The 17,746-nt window shown below is 31.9% G+C and overlaps 2 protein-coding genes across 9 annotated transcripts in view; one reads left to right on the plus strand and one right to left on the minus strand.

Moving 5' to 3' along the window:
- LOC122630897 (prominin-like protein) overlaps positions 1 to 11,218 on the plus strand; it is a 33,483-nt gene extending 22,265 nt beyond the window's left edge. Inside the window, exons 2-17 of one of the 7 annotated variants that reach the window (XM_043815932.1) lie at positions 1,227 to 1,494; positions 1,633 to 1,985; positions 2,122 to 2,243; positions 2,338 to 2,361; positions 3,502 to 3,510; positions 4,940 to 5,235; positions 5,311 to 5,460; positions 5,548 to 5,763; positions 5,852 to 6,407; positions 6,487 to 6,645; positions 6,743 to 6,864; positions 7,655 to 7,705; positions 8,507 to 8,668; positions 9,019 to 9,108; positions 10,906 to 11,016; positions 11,105 to 11,218. In XM_043815932.1, the coding sequence (XP_043671867.1) occupies positions 1,227 to 1,494; positions 1,633 to 1,985; positions 2,122 to 2,243; positions 2,338 to 2,361; positions 3,502 to 3,510; positions 4,940 to 5,235; positions 5,311 to 5,460; positions 5,548 to 5,763; positions 5,852 to 6,407; positions 6,487 to 6,645; positions 6,743 to 6,864; positions 7,655 to 7,705; positions 8,507 to 8,668; positions 9,019 to 9,108; positions 10,906 to 11,016; positions 11,105 to 11,117 (2,702 nt within the window). In that variant the 3' untranslated portion in view covers positions 11,118 to 11,218. Of the gene's footprint in view, positions 1 to 1,226; positions 1,495 to 1,632; positions 1,986 to 2,121; positions 2,244 to 2,337; positions 2,362 to 3,501; positions 3,511 to 4,939; positions 5,236 to 5,310; positions 5,461 to 5,547; positions 5,764 to 5,851; positions 6,408 to 6,486; positions 6,646 to 6,742; positions 6,865 to 7,654; positions 7,706 to 8,506; positions 8,669 to 9,018; positions 9,109 to 9,640; positions 9,699 to 10,905; positions 11,021 to 11,104 lie in introns of those variants that run through there. The other 6 variants (XR_006327579.1, XM_043815936.1, XM_043815933.1 and 3 more) reach the window with 6 other exon arrangements.
- A 3,464-nt stretch (positions 11,219 to 14,682) lies between these two features.
- On the minus strand, positions 14,683 to 17,695 carry LOC122630943 (intraflagellar transport protein 56). Of its 2 annotated transcripts, XM_043816010.1 has the most exons (8): positions 17,480 to 17,695; positions 16,848 to 17,374; positions 16,613 to 16,696; positions 16,197 to 16,446; positions 15,898 to 16,107; positions 15,507 to 15,813; positions 15,181 to 15,421; positions 14,683 to 15,089 (listed from the first exon to the last, which is right to left on the minus strand). In XM_043816010.1, exons 1-8 carry the CDS (start codon positions 17,480 to 17,482, stop codon positions 14,978 to 14,980), a joined length of 1,734 nt encoding a protein of 577 aa, XP_043671945.1. In that variant the 5' UTR covers positions 17,483 to 17,695; the 3' UTR covers positions 14,683 to 14,977. The 2 variants fall into 2 exon arrangements, with proteins under 2 accessions (XP_043671945.1, XP_043671947.1); XM_043816012.1 differs by lacking the exon at positions 16,613 to 16,696.
- Between the last annotated feature and the right edge of the window lie 51 nt (positions 17,696 to 17,746).

Genomic DNA, 17,746 nt, shown 5'->3' on the forward strand with positions numbered 1-17,746 from the left:
TCTCTCTCTCTCTCTCTCTCTCTCTCTCTCTCTCTCTTTCTCTTTCTCTTTCGGGATGTACCTCACAATGAGTATTTTCCTGCATGCAGTGCTCTCCCCTATTTTATTTATAAATACATACATATATATACATACATATATATATATACCAACACCAACAAGTAATAGTCATTGCCATGTCGAACTATACGTATACCTACTCTCTGTTCCTTCTCGTTGACTATTAACGTTCACTATCGCTAACTAGCAATGCCCTCGAAACATGGCTCTCCGTACCACGCTTCGTGGTACTTGATTGACAGTGGCCTCCGCTTTGAATCGAGTAACTCTCCTGACAGTGCTCGTATTCACGTTCACCGTTCAAAAGGAGCACGTTTCGTGGTTCGACGATTAAGCCAATTGCAAAAACTACAATCGATCTAGAGTCTGCACGAAAATGTCGAGCGTTTCGTGCACGAAGTCGGCACGATACTATTTACTTACGTTGTTCGAAGAGAAAAAGATAACAATAGTTCATTGAGAAAGCGATCGATATAAATTATAGATGTAAACTGTGATTTACGAACGATTATTGATCGATTGATTAACATGTTATCGATCGATTAATAATCGGTATTACCTTATCTGACAACCTTGTCTATTATATCAATATTTTTCTGAATTATTGAAAAATAATTTTTAATGAATTCGAGTTTAATCCCTCTGTGTCCCGGCCTTTGCAATGAATGAGCAACCGTTGACCTATTTTCCTGAATTAGTGCTGCCAGGATATAAATTTCCCGGCTTCGTCTCAGTTGTTTTCCAACCCTTCTACATTTCGGTATTCTCTCTCTATCTCGCTCTCGCTCTCTTTCTCTTGCTCTTTCTCTATTTCCCTCTCTCCCAACCGTGGCCCACATTAGGAACGTGTCCTCGTTTCCTTATCCTCTCGACGTGGAAAAAGACGGAGTATCTGATGCCAGATGGAAAATGTGCTTTGATGACACATATACCCTTTTCTTATTCTCTAATCCACCACATTTCCGTGCTCTCTTTAAAACACTCCTAAAATATCTTACGAAGTACTTGACAATTTTTTATTTAAAATATTGAAACACTTTAATTGAATGATTTTTTGAATACTTTATTTGAACTTTCCGAAACAATTTCGAGTTTGTTTATCCGCAAAGATTCTTGTTAAATAATAATATAAGCTGCAAATAATAATATAAGTGTCTGTATCGTAGGAATGATTACCGTAATATCCAACACCCCAGTCCTCGTGGATCCTTGGCACCAGTGGAAGATAATAGTGGCCCATTATGGTGGTTTAGCCGGTCTCGCTTTGATTGGAGTCCTCCTCGCAGCCATTCTTCCTTGCATCGGTCTTTTTTTTTGGTGCTGCAGATGCGCTGGACAATGTGGAGGCAGAATTCAGCCGTTCGATAAAAAGCACGATCATTGTAGAAAAATTATGCTCAGTATCATCCTCATCGGAGTAGCCACTATTATTCTGTAAGTTCTCGTTCGTTCATCTTTTATTTTGTTACTTCTTTATTTTTTAAAAGAAGCAATTGTTTTATTTTTCTTTTCTTTTCCTTTTTCGATATAGATACTTGTAACCTAAAGATCTTTCGTTTCACAAATTTACAGATTCGGCGTTGTTTGCGCATTCGTAACAAACGAGTACATGGAAATTGGTACTGCGGAGCTTCCTAATAATGTTAAAACTAATTTAAAGGATGTTATGCTTTATTTGGCTACCACCAAGCGTGAAATTAACACCGTTCTAAAAACTAATTACGGTGAACTCGAAATCACATTAAACAATATTTTGCAAGCAAGCGGCAGAATAGTCACCGAGCAATTAGCCGAGTATTCTCACGCGGTTTCCTTGACGAATTTGAACGACATCGTGATCGGTTTAGAATCGATCAGGGAGGAATTACGTTCTATGAATAGGATAACGCAGGAATTGAGATTGAACGCTACTCAATTGGACATCGGTACGTATTCATTTTACTCTTATTTTTTTCCAAATCCTTGATCTCGAGTAAGCTAAGATATAATTTCTATCTTCTTCTTTTGTCTTCTATTTTTCTTTTCGCTCGTTTTTTTTTTGTTCTCCTTTCATTCTTGCAGTTGTGCGCGGTGTCAAGAACAATCTGCTTTATACGCTTCGCGATTGTACGAGCCACAACTGTAAACAGATCTTGCACGACTACAAGGTGAACCAAATGTCGGTCCAAATAGAGTTCGACAAGGTACGTATCTTCTCTTTTACGCGACGCTTTTAATGAGCTTCTAACGAGCTTCTAATTCATTTTCTGATAAACGTTCTTTCGCTTTTACATGCAGTACATGGACCGATACTTCCCAAAGGTATGACTCGATAGCACAAATCACGAACATTCTTTTATACTTCTTTCATTTTCTTCCTTTAGTTAGCTATAATTGAATTAGATAATATGGAAAATATAAGAGATCTTAGATGTACCGAAAGTAATAGGCTCGTTATGAGATTCTCTTTCGTTCGCTTTACTTTCTACGCTGCTTGTAACGATCAATGATTTAGAAAAAAGAAAGCAAGAAACAAACAAAAAATAAAAGAAAACACGAGAGTAAAAGAATTTTCGTCGAGTAAGTAATAAAAATCGATATTTTCAAACGCACATATAGATAGTTTCTGTCTTTACAAATTGATTCATTCCAATTATTCCTTCATAAATTGAAAATTTGTAAAGAAGGAATTGTCTGTATATCATGACATTATTTTGTAAACTTATGTAATACGCTTCTTTTGAGTACCTACAGTCTTTCTACCAAAGTAATTATCGATAATATTCGATTACGAATATACGCTGCAATTACTGTCTGTGCGCATCGTAGGCCAATGGAAGTGATAATCATGTCCTTTTATGACTTAATATAGTTAAAGTGAGTGGCATACTTGAGACGAAACACTTAAGTATCTCCGTTATTATTGAACGCAGGACAGCTATTTAACTTATTAAAAATAATCAATTGAGTGAATGTTGGATATTAAATAATGAATTGGATAGTTAATATTTTTTTTCCTTTTTTCCAATATGATATAAAAATATCTTTTTACGTTTAAAATTAAAAAAGAAGTTGAGAGAAAAAATGAAATCAACGATAAAATTATAAAATATTTATGTCTGTAAACTGAAACCCTTACAAATATATATATACATAATATATACCTTTAATAAAATTTTTAATTCTGTTTTAATATGATCATTCAAGTAAGTGAATGTTTGTGTTACAAGAACCATTAATAATCTTGAGAAATTAAATATCAGTAATTTTTCGTTATTGCTGCGTCTTACATGAAGATATATAAATGTTCTCTTTCGAGTGTCCCACCACATTATAAAAATAAAGTAAAGAATTAATATACGGACATAAATAAATTATATACATATCTATTATATCGTCTAGCCATTGGTGTACGAGAACGATACTGTATAAATTTGTTTGATTCCATGCCCGCCACAATAGCTTCACTCTGTAAGTCGTAAGCAAAAGCATGTAGCTTTTCCCTATTTTTCTCTCGTGTATGTTGTCTAGCATTATTAACGAACTTCTTCGTATTAATTATTTTTATATACTTTGATTATAAGAACAAAAAAAGAGAAAAAGAAAAAGCAGGAAAAAACGTTTATTCTTTTATTGCTTTTACGAAAGACGAAGAAGGCACTGCAAGTCTGTTGATTAATATTTATCATGTGTCTCATTTTCTTTATCTCCTCTATCTACATTGACGATATTAGTTTATCTTTAATTTCTCTCTCTCTCTCTCTCTCTCTTTCTCTCTCTCTCTCTCTCTCTCTCCCTCTCTCCCTCTCTCTCTCTAACTTTTACGTAAGTCATGTCATAGATGTAGAATACAATTTTTATTTCATCACTTTATTGTCTTGTGAATTCCTCCTACATTTTTATAAGGACTCTACATTTATATAAACATATATATATATATTTATATATATATATTTATTTATATTTATATTTATATACATGCATAAACATACGAAGAGTGACAGTTATCTATAACGTAAATTATAATATCGATCATACTTGAGATTAACATACTTGAATTACTGAATTAATGAAAAAAAAATATTTTAAACAATATTTTTTTCTTAAATGAAGGTAATCTATCTCGTGACGTTAACTGTCCCACCAAGTATATGATATATGGATGCAGTATCGTTGTCATTATCATCATTTTCATCATCGTCATCATTTCACGTACTGTTATACAGCGGTTAATATGAATAAGCATAAAGAGTACCTACATCATTCAAGTAATCCAGATGTAAAATATAAAATAAAAATTAAATACAGGGCTCACAGATGAAATACAAGAGAAGTGTATGGTCAGAAGATCGAATTAAATCTAATTATGCAATTCATTGCGATTACTGTATACCGTGATTTTTATTAAATAATAGATCGATCTTTCTAGATAATTAAATTAAAAACGATAAATCCCGTTCAAATCGCGTTAAATGACCGAACGAGTAACAGTACGTTATAATATATACATTCAAGAATTCGATCTACGTTTTCATCTATCAATCATCATCATGGATCTATTCGCGAAGGTGTTCGTTATAGAAAAAAATTGGAAAATTCATTGACTCATCGAATGAGATCATAAGAGCATGAATATCGATCTTAGAATTTTGTAGCATATTCATATATAAATTCGATGTGTCGCACGTTTTCATCTTGCAAGAGAAGCCCGATTTCACATGAATCTTTTGACCTCACGATCTCTCTCTCTCTCTCTCTCTCTCTCTCTCTCTCTCTCTCTCTCTCTCTCTCTCTCTCTCTCTCTTTCTTCCTTTCTTTCTCTTTCTCTTTCTCCCTCTTTTCTTAGCGATGCTGAGAACCAGGTGGTTCATCATCACAATCATTCGAATATCATTTACAGCTACCGGACCTTACATCCGCTCTACATAACATTACCATATTGATGGAGAGTAATATTGTGTCGGAAGTGAGTCAGGGTAGAGAATCCTTCCTAAAGATACAGAAGGACATACAGCATGCGGTGAATCAAACGATTCCTGTAGTTAGCGCGAGTATTAGAAGAGCAGGCGATTATCTAGCAAGCATAGCGAACAATATGACCAGTTTAATTGACAGAATAAGCAATGACATCGAGAAGGTTTATTTCCAACATTTAGAAGAAGCACATAACTACGTCGTTTACTACTCACAATATAGGTAATTATCAACTAATTAAAGTAAATTAACATGAGGAAACAATTATTGGGAACAATTGTTACGTCTATTTTTTAGACGGTATCTTGGCTTTGCGATTTCGACTATTCTTCTTGCCATTTTAATATGCGTGACATTTGGTCTCTTCTGCGGAATTTGTGGTAAACGACCGGATGGATACGGTGATGATTGTTGTAATAAAGGATCCGGCTCACGATTGCTTATGACGTAAGTTTTATACTAAATTATCATTATCCATACGTTTTGAATATTGAATATTTACAACACAAGAAAACGTATACGTTTTATTTATAGGGCCGTATCGATGATCTTTCTTTTTACCAGTGTTTTAATGGTAATCACAGTAGTACATATGATAACAGGAGTTCTAGCGCAACGGAGCATTTGTGAGCCATTAAAAAATCCGAAAGACAATAGAATGTTCAAATTAGTGGACAAGATTGTGCAGATCCGAAAGATACTGCATCCTAAGAATCCTAATTTTGATATCAACATGAGCTACATAATCACGTAAATATTAGTTGCACAATAGTTTGTAGAAAAAAGAAATCGTTCTATACATTAAAAATAATCTAAAATCTATCGAATCTTATTTTAGGAAATGTCACGCTAACGAGACTCTGTACAACGTACTGAAACTTAACAATTTGTTCGACATCGGTACTTTACGCAATTATGCTGGTCGCATAGACATCAATGATACGATTCAACAGCTGCGCCGTAAGATAAATCTTTCACCAGGTGTGGTGATTCTGAAGGAGAGCGCCAGATCGAAACTCAACGATCTGGCGCAAAGTGGTCTGAGCGATATCAAGTTTTATCAGTATGCCGAACTTCTTGCCGACAATATCACGAATATTAATTTAGAACATCTGGCGTCGAAATTGAGAGACGTGTCTACAAAATTGTCACCCGGTCAAGAGGATATCAGGGATAGCCTTCTAAAAAATGCTCATGATTTGGAGCATTACCACAGAGACCTCGTGGTACCCATGGCAACGTTAAGTGAGAAACTTAGCGAAAACGCGTTGGCTCTTCAAGAAAGTATCAAATTTAATCATAGCTCGATGGCCGAGGCTATTCACAATTTAGTAGACGAAGTTACGAAAGCTCAACAATTTTTAAACAAGGACGGACCAGAATACGTTCAATATGTAAGTTTTAAATAACTTTATTATTCTCGACTTTACGATCTTTCACACTTATGTACACATGTAATTTTCCTTTCCATAGCTTGCTACGAAATTTGGTAATGCTTTTCTTCATCAAGTCGACGACTTTCTCGAACATGTAATTGACAGTGCTCGCAACAAAGTTGGAAGATGTCAACCAGTGTCTAATGCTTACAACGCAACTCTTGTAGCCGGCTGCAATAAGATTTTAGATCCATTTGTAAGTAAATTTGACTATATTCCTCGGATCACGTTCGTATCACATATTATCGCATTTAAAATCTTCTAAGATACACACGCATCTTTTATCTTTATAGAATGGTTTTTGGGCAAGCGTTGGCTGGTGCTTGATCCTCTTCTTACCAACGATAGTACTTTGCGTAAAATTGAGTAATCTGTATCAGAAGTCTGATCCATACCCAGGACCTCTTGTCGAAGCGTAAGTTTTTTATCGATTATTCTATAGATTAAGATGAAATATATAACGTATCTTTTCTACCCATTTTTGAAACCATTTTTTGAGTATCGTTAAAACGCATGATAACCTGTCCAACGTTTAAGTGTTTCCTTCGTTGTAATTAAATTTTTTAATACAGTTTTTAATAAGTAAGATATTAATGCATAATTTACATTTAGTCTTTTGTTTTTCTTCGATTTATATCATTAACTTTTTGTTCTCTTTAAGTAACGTGAGAAAAGATTAAAGTATTATACATAAGTGTTAGCACAAGACACTTTTTAATCTGTTCGATTTATTTTTCTCTAAAAATTGATTCATCGGATATCTTCGGCATAAAAATTCTAAATCCTTTATTTTCGTTCTTGTAGTGACTCAAGCTTTTATAAATCATAGCATGTACATACACATACTCGCGCTTAGTATCTTTTTTCTTTCCATAGTCGGCATGAATACCTTATACCTTTTATAAATTATCTTTGTAACTGCATCAATTACAAAAGGGATCGAAAATGTGCGACGAACATTGCCGTATCATTTCATTTGATTCCTATTTTTTTTTGTTAATTTTCTATAAATGTGCGTGCAACGTATTAACATTTTACTTGTTTAAAGAAAATTTATGGAGTCCGAAAAAGTAACGATGCCAATTTATTACGTATGATCGTTCTTGTATCAAGTATACATCGCATTAGCTGATATTAAGTTTAAAGTAGCTTTCTAATGTGTGGAATGGTTGTTGGAATCTAACTGCTAACACGCTCCGTTCCAGTGAATATTTGTATGACGCGTACGCAGACAGGGATAACATACCCCTCGCTCAGTAAGTATAAAACAACTGAACAATCAAAGTGTTCGCATGTCGAGAATGATAATCGTAGCATGTTTCAAGTCGTATATACTTTTATTTAGTTTTTCACCCAAAATGTTGAACATTTTTTTTTTTCTATTTTTCTTTTATTTTCTTTCATTTTATTTCTTCACGGATCGAACGTATATACACTTCCCTGTTTTCGTACAAGTATGCTATTATCGTATATTTCTCCAAATGAATTTTTTTATTTCTTAGCGTCGCTCACTAATTTGTTTTATTATTTGCATGAAAAATAAAGAAAAAAAAATAAATCACGCAAACCATATTTTTATTAAACATTGTATTCACTATGTAACTTTTCTAAATGTTCCAAAAACTTTCTTTAAATTCTGCTTTTAAACGCATTTAACTCATACATCGTGCAATAATGTCAGATAATTTCCGTTAAAAGCTTTGTCACTGAGAGATGGTTTACCCCGTTTAACGTCGACAATGGCTTCTGGCATCTTGTGTACGTATTGTAAAATGCAACGCAGACGCTAGTTCTATCGTACGTCAGTGAAAATTGTTGGACCGAAATACATATATGTGTATATATATATATATATATATATATATATATATATATATATTTCACAACGTAATATGGAAACTGCTTAGAACAGATACACGCACACATATGCAAACACACGGATACGCATCTGTCTAATTCGCATGACGAAATGCCTCACGCAGTCTTTCACTTGCTCTCATTTATTTTTCTCCATCATCGTTGAACGAAATATTAACAAATTCATCCTTTGATTGCAGCGTACACGATAAGAAGCACGTCTCCCATAGCAGACATCATCCCGGGGCTTACGTTGAAAGCTACGATGGTCCAGCAGTTGGATACAGCGATCGTGAAAGGATGACAGACGCTCATCAGAGTACATCGCATCACGATTCTAGATACTCCGATTTAGCGCCGAAGTAAGTAATCAAAAATCGTGCAAGTAACGTTTTCACCTCATCTTAAGATTTTAAACAAAAGAAAAAAAAGAACAAACGGCGTCGTTCTTCTCGAGCTTTAAAACGTTCGGTAGTTTTCTTTTCTTCTTCTTTTATATATACATAACATTAACCACTTTTTATCTCGATATTTTATTCTAATCCGACATCCCTTAACAATTATCAGTAAGAATCTAACATTTGTCATTTCTAAATAAAGTTTTAACATCTTCGGATAAAAAAGAAAAGATAAGAAAAATGTCGATCGAGCGTATCTTCTTCTTCCTCTTTCTTCGTTTTTTCCATCAGTCACATATGATTTATTTTTACAGTTTCACCTTATCGTGGCGTAACCACGAACATATCGCCCCTACTAAAAGCGAACCTCACAATAAAGTCTTTAGTGTATCGCTAGAGTCGCAGTAAGTTTTCTATGAGCCAAAAAAACAAAACAAAAGGAGCGAGCAAGTTATTTGAAACATAAAAAGAGAAACAAAAATGCAGCTTTCTGTGATAACTTAAATGCCGCACTTTATTTATCTCGAGCATACTTATTTACTTCCTTGATCTTTCTTTTCTTTTTTCTTTCTTTCTTTCTTTCTTTCTTTCTTTCTTTCTTTCTTTCTTTCTTTCTTTCGCTTTTCATTTCTTCTTCTTTTTCTTTTTTCTTTAACTGTCATAAAGTACTTACACTTGGGGATACCTTATACGAAAGTCGAAGAAGCGTACGAGATAAGATACGTCTTTTCAATCTTAATTTGTATCATATACATATTATATACGTGCTGGGTTCCCACTCATCGAGTTAGTCCCTTTTTTTATTTAAACGCTCTGGACGCCCTCGTTTAATAATAAAATAATCTCCGAACTCTGTGCTTAAATTTATCAATGTCAGCGACACATATCCCATCACGCAACCACGTTGGTCACGCTTTTTCTCCCGGTTATTTACAGGTGAGTGGGAACCTTGCGGGGGGGGCAACTACTCGCGTCTCTTGATACGCCTCTGCACGTAAGTCGCAAGACTATTGTTAACAAATGTTTCTCCACCATTTTCATTTCTTCGTCTTCGTTCCTTTCATTTTCTACCCTTTCTTCATATCTCAACCTTCTACTTTTTCTTCTACTTCTTCTTCTTCCTCTTCTTCTTCTTCTTCATCTTCTTCTTCATCTTCTTCTACTTCTTCTTCTTCTTCTTCTTCTTCTTCTTTTCTTCTTTTTATTCTTTATGTACAATCATACTTTGGTTTTAACCATTATACGTACATAGTACATACATACATACGTATCTGTCTATATATATGATATTATCACGATAGCTTTGCCAAGGTCAGGCTTCTTGCGGAAAAGAAAAAGGGCTTCGCGTGCGTTTCCAAGAAGATTCCGAAGATCAAGAATCAAGACGATGCTTTTTTATTTATTCTTGATACATGTCGTCCATTTTACGCAATATTATGTGCTGTTAAAAAAAAAGACGCGCATATCTATCATTCTTTGATTGCATCATTTTTGGCCGTGTTATTTTGCGAAAAAGAAAGAACGCGAAAGCATGTTTATTATCTATATACAATCTATATACGTGCGGTACGCGTATATACACGTGTTAAATAAAAAAGGATAGCCCACATAAAGTGTTACAAAATATTTTTACCATAAATGTTGAAGCTGTCGACATTGAATATTTTTTTCTTTTTTTTTTCATTTATATATATATATATATATATATATATATATAATATATATATATAAACTAATACCGAAGAGAAAACTGATTATTTAATCAACAAAAAGAATTAAATAAGGATGACCTCCTTCATGAATTATTAAACTGCATACTTTTAATCTTTCGTAAGAAAGATCAAAGTAAATAAGAGTCGACAGTAATTTCGTGATCTTGTTTCAATGATGCAAAGATTTGTGACGCAAATTTTACGTGGGATATCAATCCCGCGATCGGCTCAATGATATATTTCATTTTGCTTGGATAGCTGCTATATCGATCGTTTGTTTGCTAAGGCATCTTTACAATATTTGCGAAGGGTTAATATATTCGATAAATGTTTGATGAATTACTCATTACGTTTACTTTGTTAATTGTGAATGCAAATGCGATCTCTTTTCGCGTGTGACGTTACGAGCCACGCGACGAACGTAAAATATTTGCGATCGTGGCGTATAGAGGCCTTCGTTATATTTTTATCATGCAATTATTATTTTAGAAATTGGGACTTTCCAAATGGTGGACCACCAAGATATCAACCTACTGCTGCTGCTCCTCCCTTAAGTACAGAATATGAACGTCCACCTCCTTATTACTATCCTGGGCCAGGGTGAGTCTCTCTTTTATCATAAAAGCTAATTAAACTTCATAGTTACGGATAGATGAGAAATGATGAAACGTACGAAATTGATTTTCAGGGATAGAAATTAGGACACAAGTGCCGTGGCATGCACGAAGGCAGCGTTGAACAGTGTAGCAACTCATAGCCTTACGCGCAGTTACAAAAGGTCATTGAAGAAAAAGAAGAAAAAGAAAAAGAATAACCAGTCCGCTTGCAAGCGAGACTACGTTTGATCATCGTTGTTCTTAGGTGTGCCACGGATCGGCCAAACGCGAGAATATTATTATTTTTATTATTATTATTATTATTATTATTATTATTATTATTATTATTATTATTATTATCATCATTATTATTATTATTATTATTATTACTATTACTATTACTATTATTATTATGATTATGATGATAATAATGATGATGTGATCATTATTATTATTATTATTATTATTACTATTATGCTTATAAGTATGATTATGATTATGATTATGATTATGATTATGATTATGATTATGATTACTATTTTTTATTATTATTATTCTTATTATTATTATATTATTAAAGACCAGTTTGAAGATAAAAGGAAAAAAACAGACTGAGATAGAATAATGATATTCTTCGACGATTTTCTTCTTCCTCCAAAAGGATAATCGAGAGATTAAATCGATTAATGATCTAGCGCATTGCGATCATTACCTACGGAAGAAGTCGTCTTAGATTACGGAATGATTTTATGATCGAAGACTAACCGAACGATGTATATGACGTATCCTTTAAATCGAGAGGGCAAAGAAATGGCACCAAACTGGTGGCGTTGAAGATTCAAATTGTTGCGAATCGCGGGACGATCGATTATCGCACGACTGATCGTTTAACGATTTACGATCCAGCGTATGCTCGTTAAGTCGAAGGTAGATACATTGAAGATCAGAGTTTCTTGCTTAATATATACATATATATATATATACATATATAATATATATACACGTACATATATACACTACATATATACATGTTTAACAATCTGTGTTCATATTGTGCTTCTTCGATTACATTTTATACGAAAGTCGTCTTCGTGGAATGCACTACATTTGTTTAAGATCTCTAAAAAAAAAGAAAAACAAATTTAAAGATTTAATGAAATCCTAAACAAATAAATCCTATGACCTATACTTTTGCATTTAGTTCCTATTACAGGATTGAAATTACAATATAGCAGTATTAATGAATTTCATTTTCTTAAATTTCGCTTAAACTCATTTTCATTGTGTAAGAGAATCATATTTTTAATTAATATAAGTGTCATTTTCAAATACTCACACGTAAGAATATGCAGTATGTATATGCATTTACGCTAATTCTTCTATACGATATCATTCATGAAAGTATTCTTCATATATGAAAGCATGAAACACTGTATCTTGATATATCTGCTTTCTCTGTTATTAAAAAAAAAAAAAGCAAAAAGGTAGAAATTAGTAGCTTTTATGCGTATCTCCTTTCAATTTGTCTTCGGTTCAAAATTAGTTTAGCCTAATATCTAAACATGTGTATGATATACTATAAAAGAATTAATGTCTTAGTTTAATTTATCTATACAAGTTCATGCTGCCGATTTGACGCTTCGTTTCTAAACAATTTTTCAAGGAATCATGCGACATCCAAAGATGTGATGATTTACAATTTTAAACATTCAACATCAAACGACGCCATATATAAATGCCAAACAACGTTCTTGTACGATCTGTATAAATTCGAAAGCACGTTGCGTATCTTCGAGTTGTATGAATAATAATATTGGACCCTATTTTATAATCATTAAATAAATAATAGGAATTGATTTTCTATTTCCATGTACAAATACGAACGAATAATATAGTTTTGCATTTGATACACGGAATAGAAAATTATTTTCTAAAGAACGGGGTCAAAACTATAACGATCGTGCATACACGATTGTTTAAATAGTCGTTTTCTTACTATTACTTTATTGTGTAATTTATCAGTATAAGAATTCATTTTTACGTTGCATAGATCGTTTGCTTGGTCGAATCTACGCTACGTATAAATGCTTTGATGTATAAATGCAGCATCCATCATCCTTTCGAGTACAGAAATTTCTCAGAAAAAAGAAAAAAATTCTCGATATGCCAGTATGATAAAAGAGACATACCGTAACGTAATAATCAAATACTTATTCATCGCGTTATAAGCTGCTAAAACAGCTAACTTGTCGTTCATCTATGATTAATGTTATTAAGAAGAATTAACGTTAACACGTATATAACTGTCATTAAATAATTACTTATTCTACAATTGACCTAACTTGAGAAGATGCAGTAGTAAAAGAACTTACATTGATTACATAAATTAATAAGTAATAATCGTTGTTAATACAATTAGTTTTTTCGTATAAATGAAATCAATTCTGACGGCTGTTCTTCGATATAAAAGCAATTAATGAAGTAGAAAGTTTCTCTTAATACTACGTATGTATGTGTTTCTTAAAACTAACTGTATTCTGAAGGGATGCTCACAAGGATATTGCATAATATTTGTCGCTGTAATGATCTGACAGTTACTCTCTTATATGTACAGAATTTTGAAAATTAATTAATACGGTAGATAACGCCGCCCATGCTACAACATCGAGCCTTATTGGCTGGTAGCAAATTGCCAAAAAGATACTTTCATCATAATGTATATGAACGTACTAAAGTGGGAGCACAAAATTCGTAGGATTTTTTCGAAACTATGTGTGAGAGAATGTGTGAAAGTGATAGCGAGGATGGAAAGAAAGCGTAATACATGAATGACTTTAAATGAACACTGCATATACTTTCTGCTTTATTACTACTATATTTACACCTTTAGCATAATCAATTTCAACTTGACCTTAGAGCGTCAACGTTTGATGAAACGGATATCGAGTGTATGTATCGTGCAATTGAAAAACGGTGATCTTTCTTAAATCATGGAGTGTAACAATTAAATACTAATATGGACTATTAAAGTTATTTCACTTGACGGACTGTACTGAAGACTCAAATGTAGATAAACACAGTTAGAGAATGAGTGCCGAGAAATAAGATGTATTTCAGAGAACAATCGATATCATACAAAATGAAATTTGCATTAACATGCTAGTATGTATATCGTTAATCATTTTGGTGCTATTTTTATATGTAACTATGTAGAAATAATTGGTACTAGGCACTCCTTCTCTATGTTTGTACTAGTACTGGCTAAGTAATAATGCATTTTACAAATAAAATGGAAAATATCTTTTAGTATTATCAATCAAATGATTAAGTTTAATTTTACTAATAAAAGTACTTGTTATTTTCATTTTTTTTTTTTTTTTAACAAAATATTACGAAAAACTTATAAATTAAAATTTGTTTCATTTTTTTATGTTATGAACATTAAAACAATTTTTTTTTTTTTTTTTTTTTTTTTTTTTTTTTTAGTTTCATTATAGCATCTATTTAGTGGAAATATTTTCGAAAAAGTGTGTATGATTCAAGTTACTTTATAGCATATAAATATGTTTTAAAGTTTTTCAAATTTATGCTACAGGACGTCGACTAATCGTACATGAAAGTAGAAGAGAAACAGTACGTCATAAATTATGACGTTTTTAAAATACTTGGATTTTGTTTGTTAAAGTTATTATTATTATTATATCGTAATTATTATACAAAATAAGTGTATCACGGTTTAAATATATCTATTTTATATTAAAGCAGCAACCACAAGCAGTGTTGTTTCATAAGAGAATAACAACATTTTTCGAACATTCGCATTGGTCCCGTTATTGTTTTGCCAATTAACGATGTTTTCGTAGAATATAAAAGAGATTACTTATTAATATATTATAGCACAATGAAATAAGGAATAAGGCTATTAATGGACGGAATTGATTATTAAATTATTATACATCACAGCATTAACAATTAATCCTGTTATCTTTACCCCATTTACGCATAACACGAATAATTTGTTCCACTTGTGAATTAGATGTATTTCTGAGTAAAAGAATTACTTCAGGAAGTAGATCTCTGTAAAAACACAATACGATTAATTCCAAATCAATTTATCTATTTATTAATCTATGTTAGTTTATATGCTATCTATATATATAAAACATACGTTGGTTGTTTCTCTGCAACAATATATTGAAATGTACCACAACAAGCTCCACGTTTACCTTCCCAATGTTCTGGACTAGGATCCATTCGTTCTAACATATCAAATGCTTTAGCAGCATACCAAAATTCACCTACTTTATAACAAGTATTTGCAATCATTTGCAATAAATTAAATGATTCTGTTGATGTATCCATTTTTAAATATAACTCCCATGCAAGTTCTGCTTTTTTATTCATAATATCTAAAAAGATTGGATTCATTTATTAAATATAGTACTTATTTTTTAAATAATATAAGCCTGTGCTCTATATTCATATCAAACTTACAAGAATAAGCCAAAAGACTGATGTAAATATAATCATTTTTGTATTTTTCATTATGTATCATCAAAAAAGCTTCTTCTGCCTCTTTAAAATAACCTGCCGCAGATTGTGCTTGTGCATAATTAAAATTAAAATTATCTTCATTAGAAAAATAAGTTTTAATTGAGTTTAAATAAACCAGAACTTCTTCAAATTGTCGGTAAAGGAAAAAACAAGATGCCATACATTGTCTACCAGGTATAGTATCACATTCTGATGCAGAAGAACCCACCAGTTGAAAATATTGTTGAGCAGTTTTTATATTATCACGCTAAAAATATTTATTATTTTACTCTTTAAATCTTAGAATTTATATTATAACTACCTATCTAATCTAAAAAATCTAATAACTTACAGAACCAATTTCCTGACCCATTACTGCATTTACTATGCCTTTTAATATATATTCTTGTGGAACAGCAGGTTCAAGATCTTTAATAAGTTCATATGCTTCCTTTATATCATCTTGCTTTAAATAATATATTACCAAATTAAGTCGAGCTTCTGGTATAACATCTACTAAATTTGGTAGAATTTGTAAAGCTCCTTCCCCGTTTCGAAATACCTATAATATTGATTACATTACTAAAGACAAAATCATTTTGTATCATAACATTTTACTTTCTATTTATTAGTTAAGAAAATTGAACATACAACAGTGTTATGACGAATAAGATCATGTCCAAAACTGAAAGAGCTTGATATCTTTCCTATGAGCTGCTTCATTTCAGCTTGTGCAGCATTTCCATTATATAAACGAAAATGATTACAAGCTTTCAAATTGATTGCAATTGCACTATCTGGAAATTTTTGTAAGTATACTTGTAGAACTTCTTGTGCAACATCATAATAATCTAACTTGTAGTAGCACAAAGCTACATATACATTTAAAGCTACATAATCTCTGAAAAAAATCATATTCCCTTTAAAAAAGTATTCTTAAAATTAGTATTATTATAAAATTATCAAATAGTTTGATGAAAAATAATTGTTATAAACAAATACAGGTGTATGACAGGAAAAGTATTGGATTAAATACTAAGGGTGCAAATAGGATGGGAGATGGATACCTGCAATTTTTTAATTGTGTAATAAAATATACTTCTGAATCAGTTTCGTGCATAAAACTGTTTTCTTTTCTTTCATCCACTTTGCTAAATGCATATGAAATCAATTAGTAACTACAAAACTGAATAGTCAAAAAATATTTATTTTTATATAAAGATACTTATATTGTCAAAATATTAATTTAAATTTTCTCTTATTTAATTAACTCTTTTCTGATATAATAAATAAATACTTAACCTGTTATCAAGCAATATCCGTTTATAAACATCAATGGCCTCCTGATAATGTGCTCTAAGATAGTGTATGGATGCCAAACTAAGTTGATCTTCTAAAACATCGTGTAACATCTGATGATACTCTAGCAACTTTGCTTCATTACCCATTTTGTGTGCTAAATGAAATAAAAGTCTTGTCTTCAATTTACTATCAGGTGCTTCTTCCAATAATTTTTGTGCTTCCGGATACATGCCAAGATAAAAATAACAACATGCTAAGTTTGTAATTAGATCTACTAGAACATTTTCTTTTTTTTTCAGATTTTCATAAATAGTGAGAGCTCGCTTGTAGTCTCCAAGATGAAAGGCACAATAACCCATCCATAATTCTGATTCCAAATTACTACCAGAAGTACTTTGGAATTCCAAAAGAGTTAAAGCACCTATGTAATCACGTTTTTCTAAAAATTCTTCTAACTTTGGTATGTTAGTACGTGATGCAGATAATCTTGATCCCTCTGATGAAGCTGGTTTGGCTCTTGACAAAATCTGTAACTCAAAATGAATGTAATTAATATGTATAGATAAAAGTATTTTTGCAAAGAATTCATATTTAATCGTATATATCTAATATACAAAGAAAAATTTAGATACCATGTTTGAATGTCATCATAGACAGGTGTACGCTTATTGATTATTTCTGGATCGCATGACGTTTCAGTTACTGCTTTGAAATATTAAAAAAAACAAAATGCGAAATATACATCTCTTAGTGCGTTTTATAATTAATACTTAAAAACATTAATAATAACAAGCATATTTAAAACTTTCAATCGATTTAATCGTGATGAAATCGATAACATTTCGAATACTGCTTTTAAATTAAACGCGAAAGTTTCAACCAATCAATGTCCGTATATA

Source organism: Vespula pensylvanica, chromosome 8 (assembly GCF_014466175.1).
Source record: "Vespula pensylvanica isolate Volc-1 chromosome 8, ASM1446617v1, whole genome shotgun sequence".
Taxonomy (NCBI): domain Eukaryota; kingdom Metazoa; phylum Arthropoda; class Insecta; order Hymenoptera; family Vespidae; genus Vespula; species Vespula pensylvanica.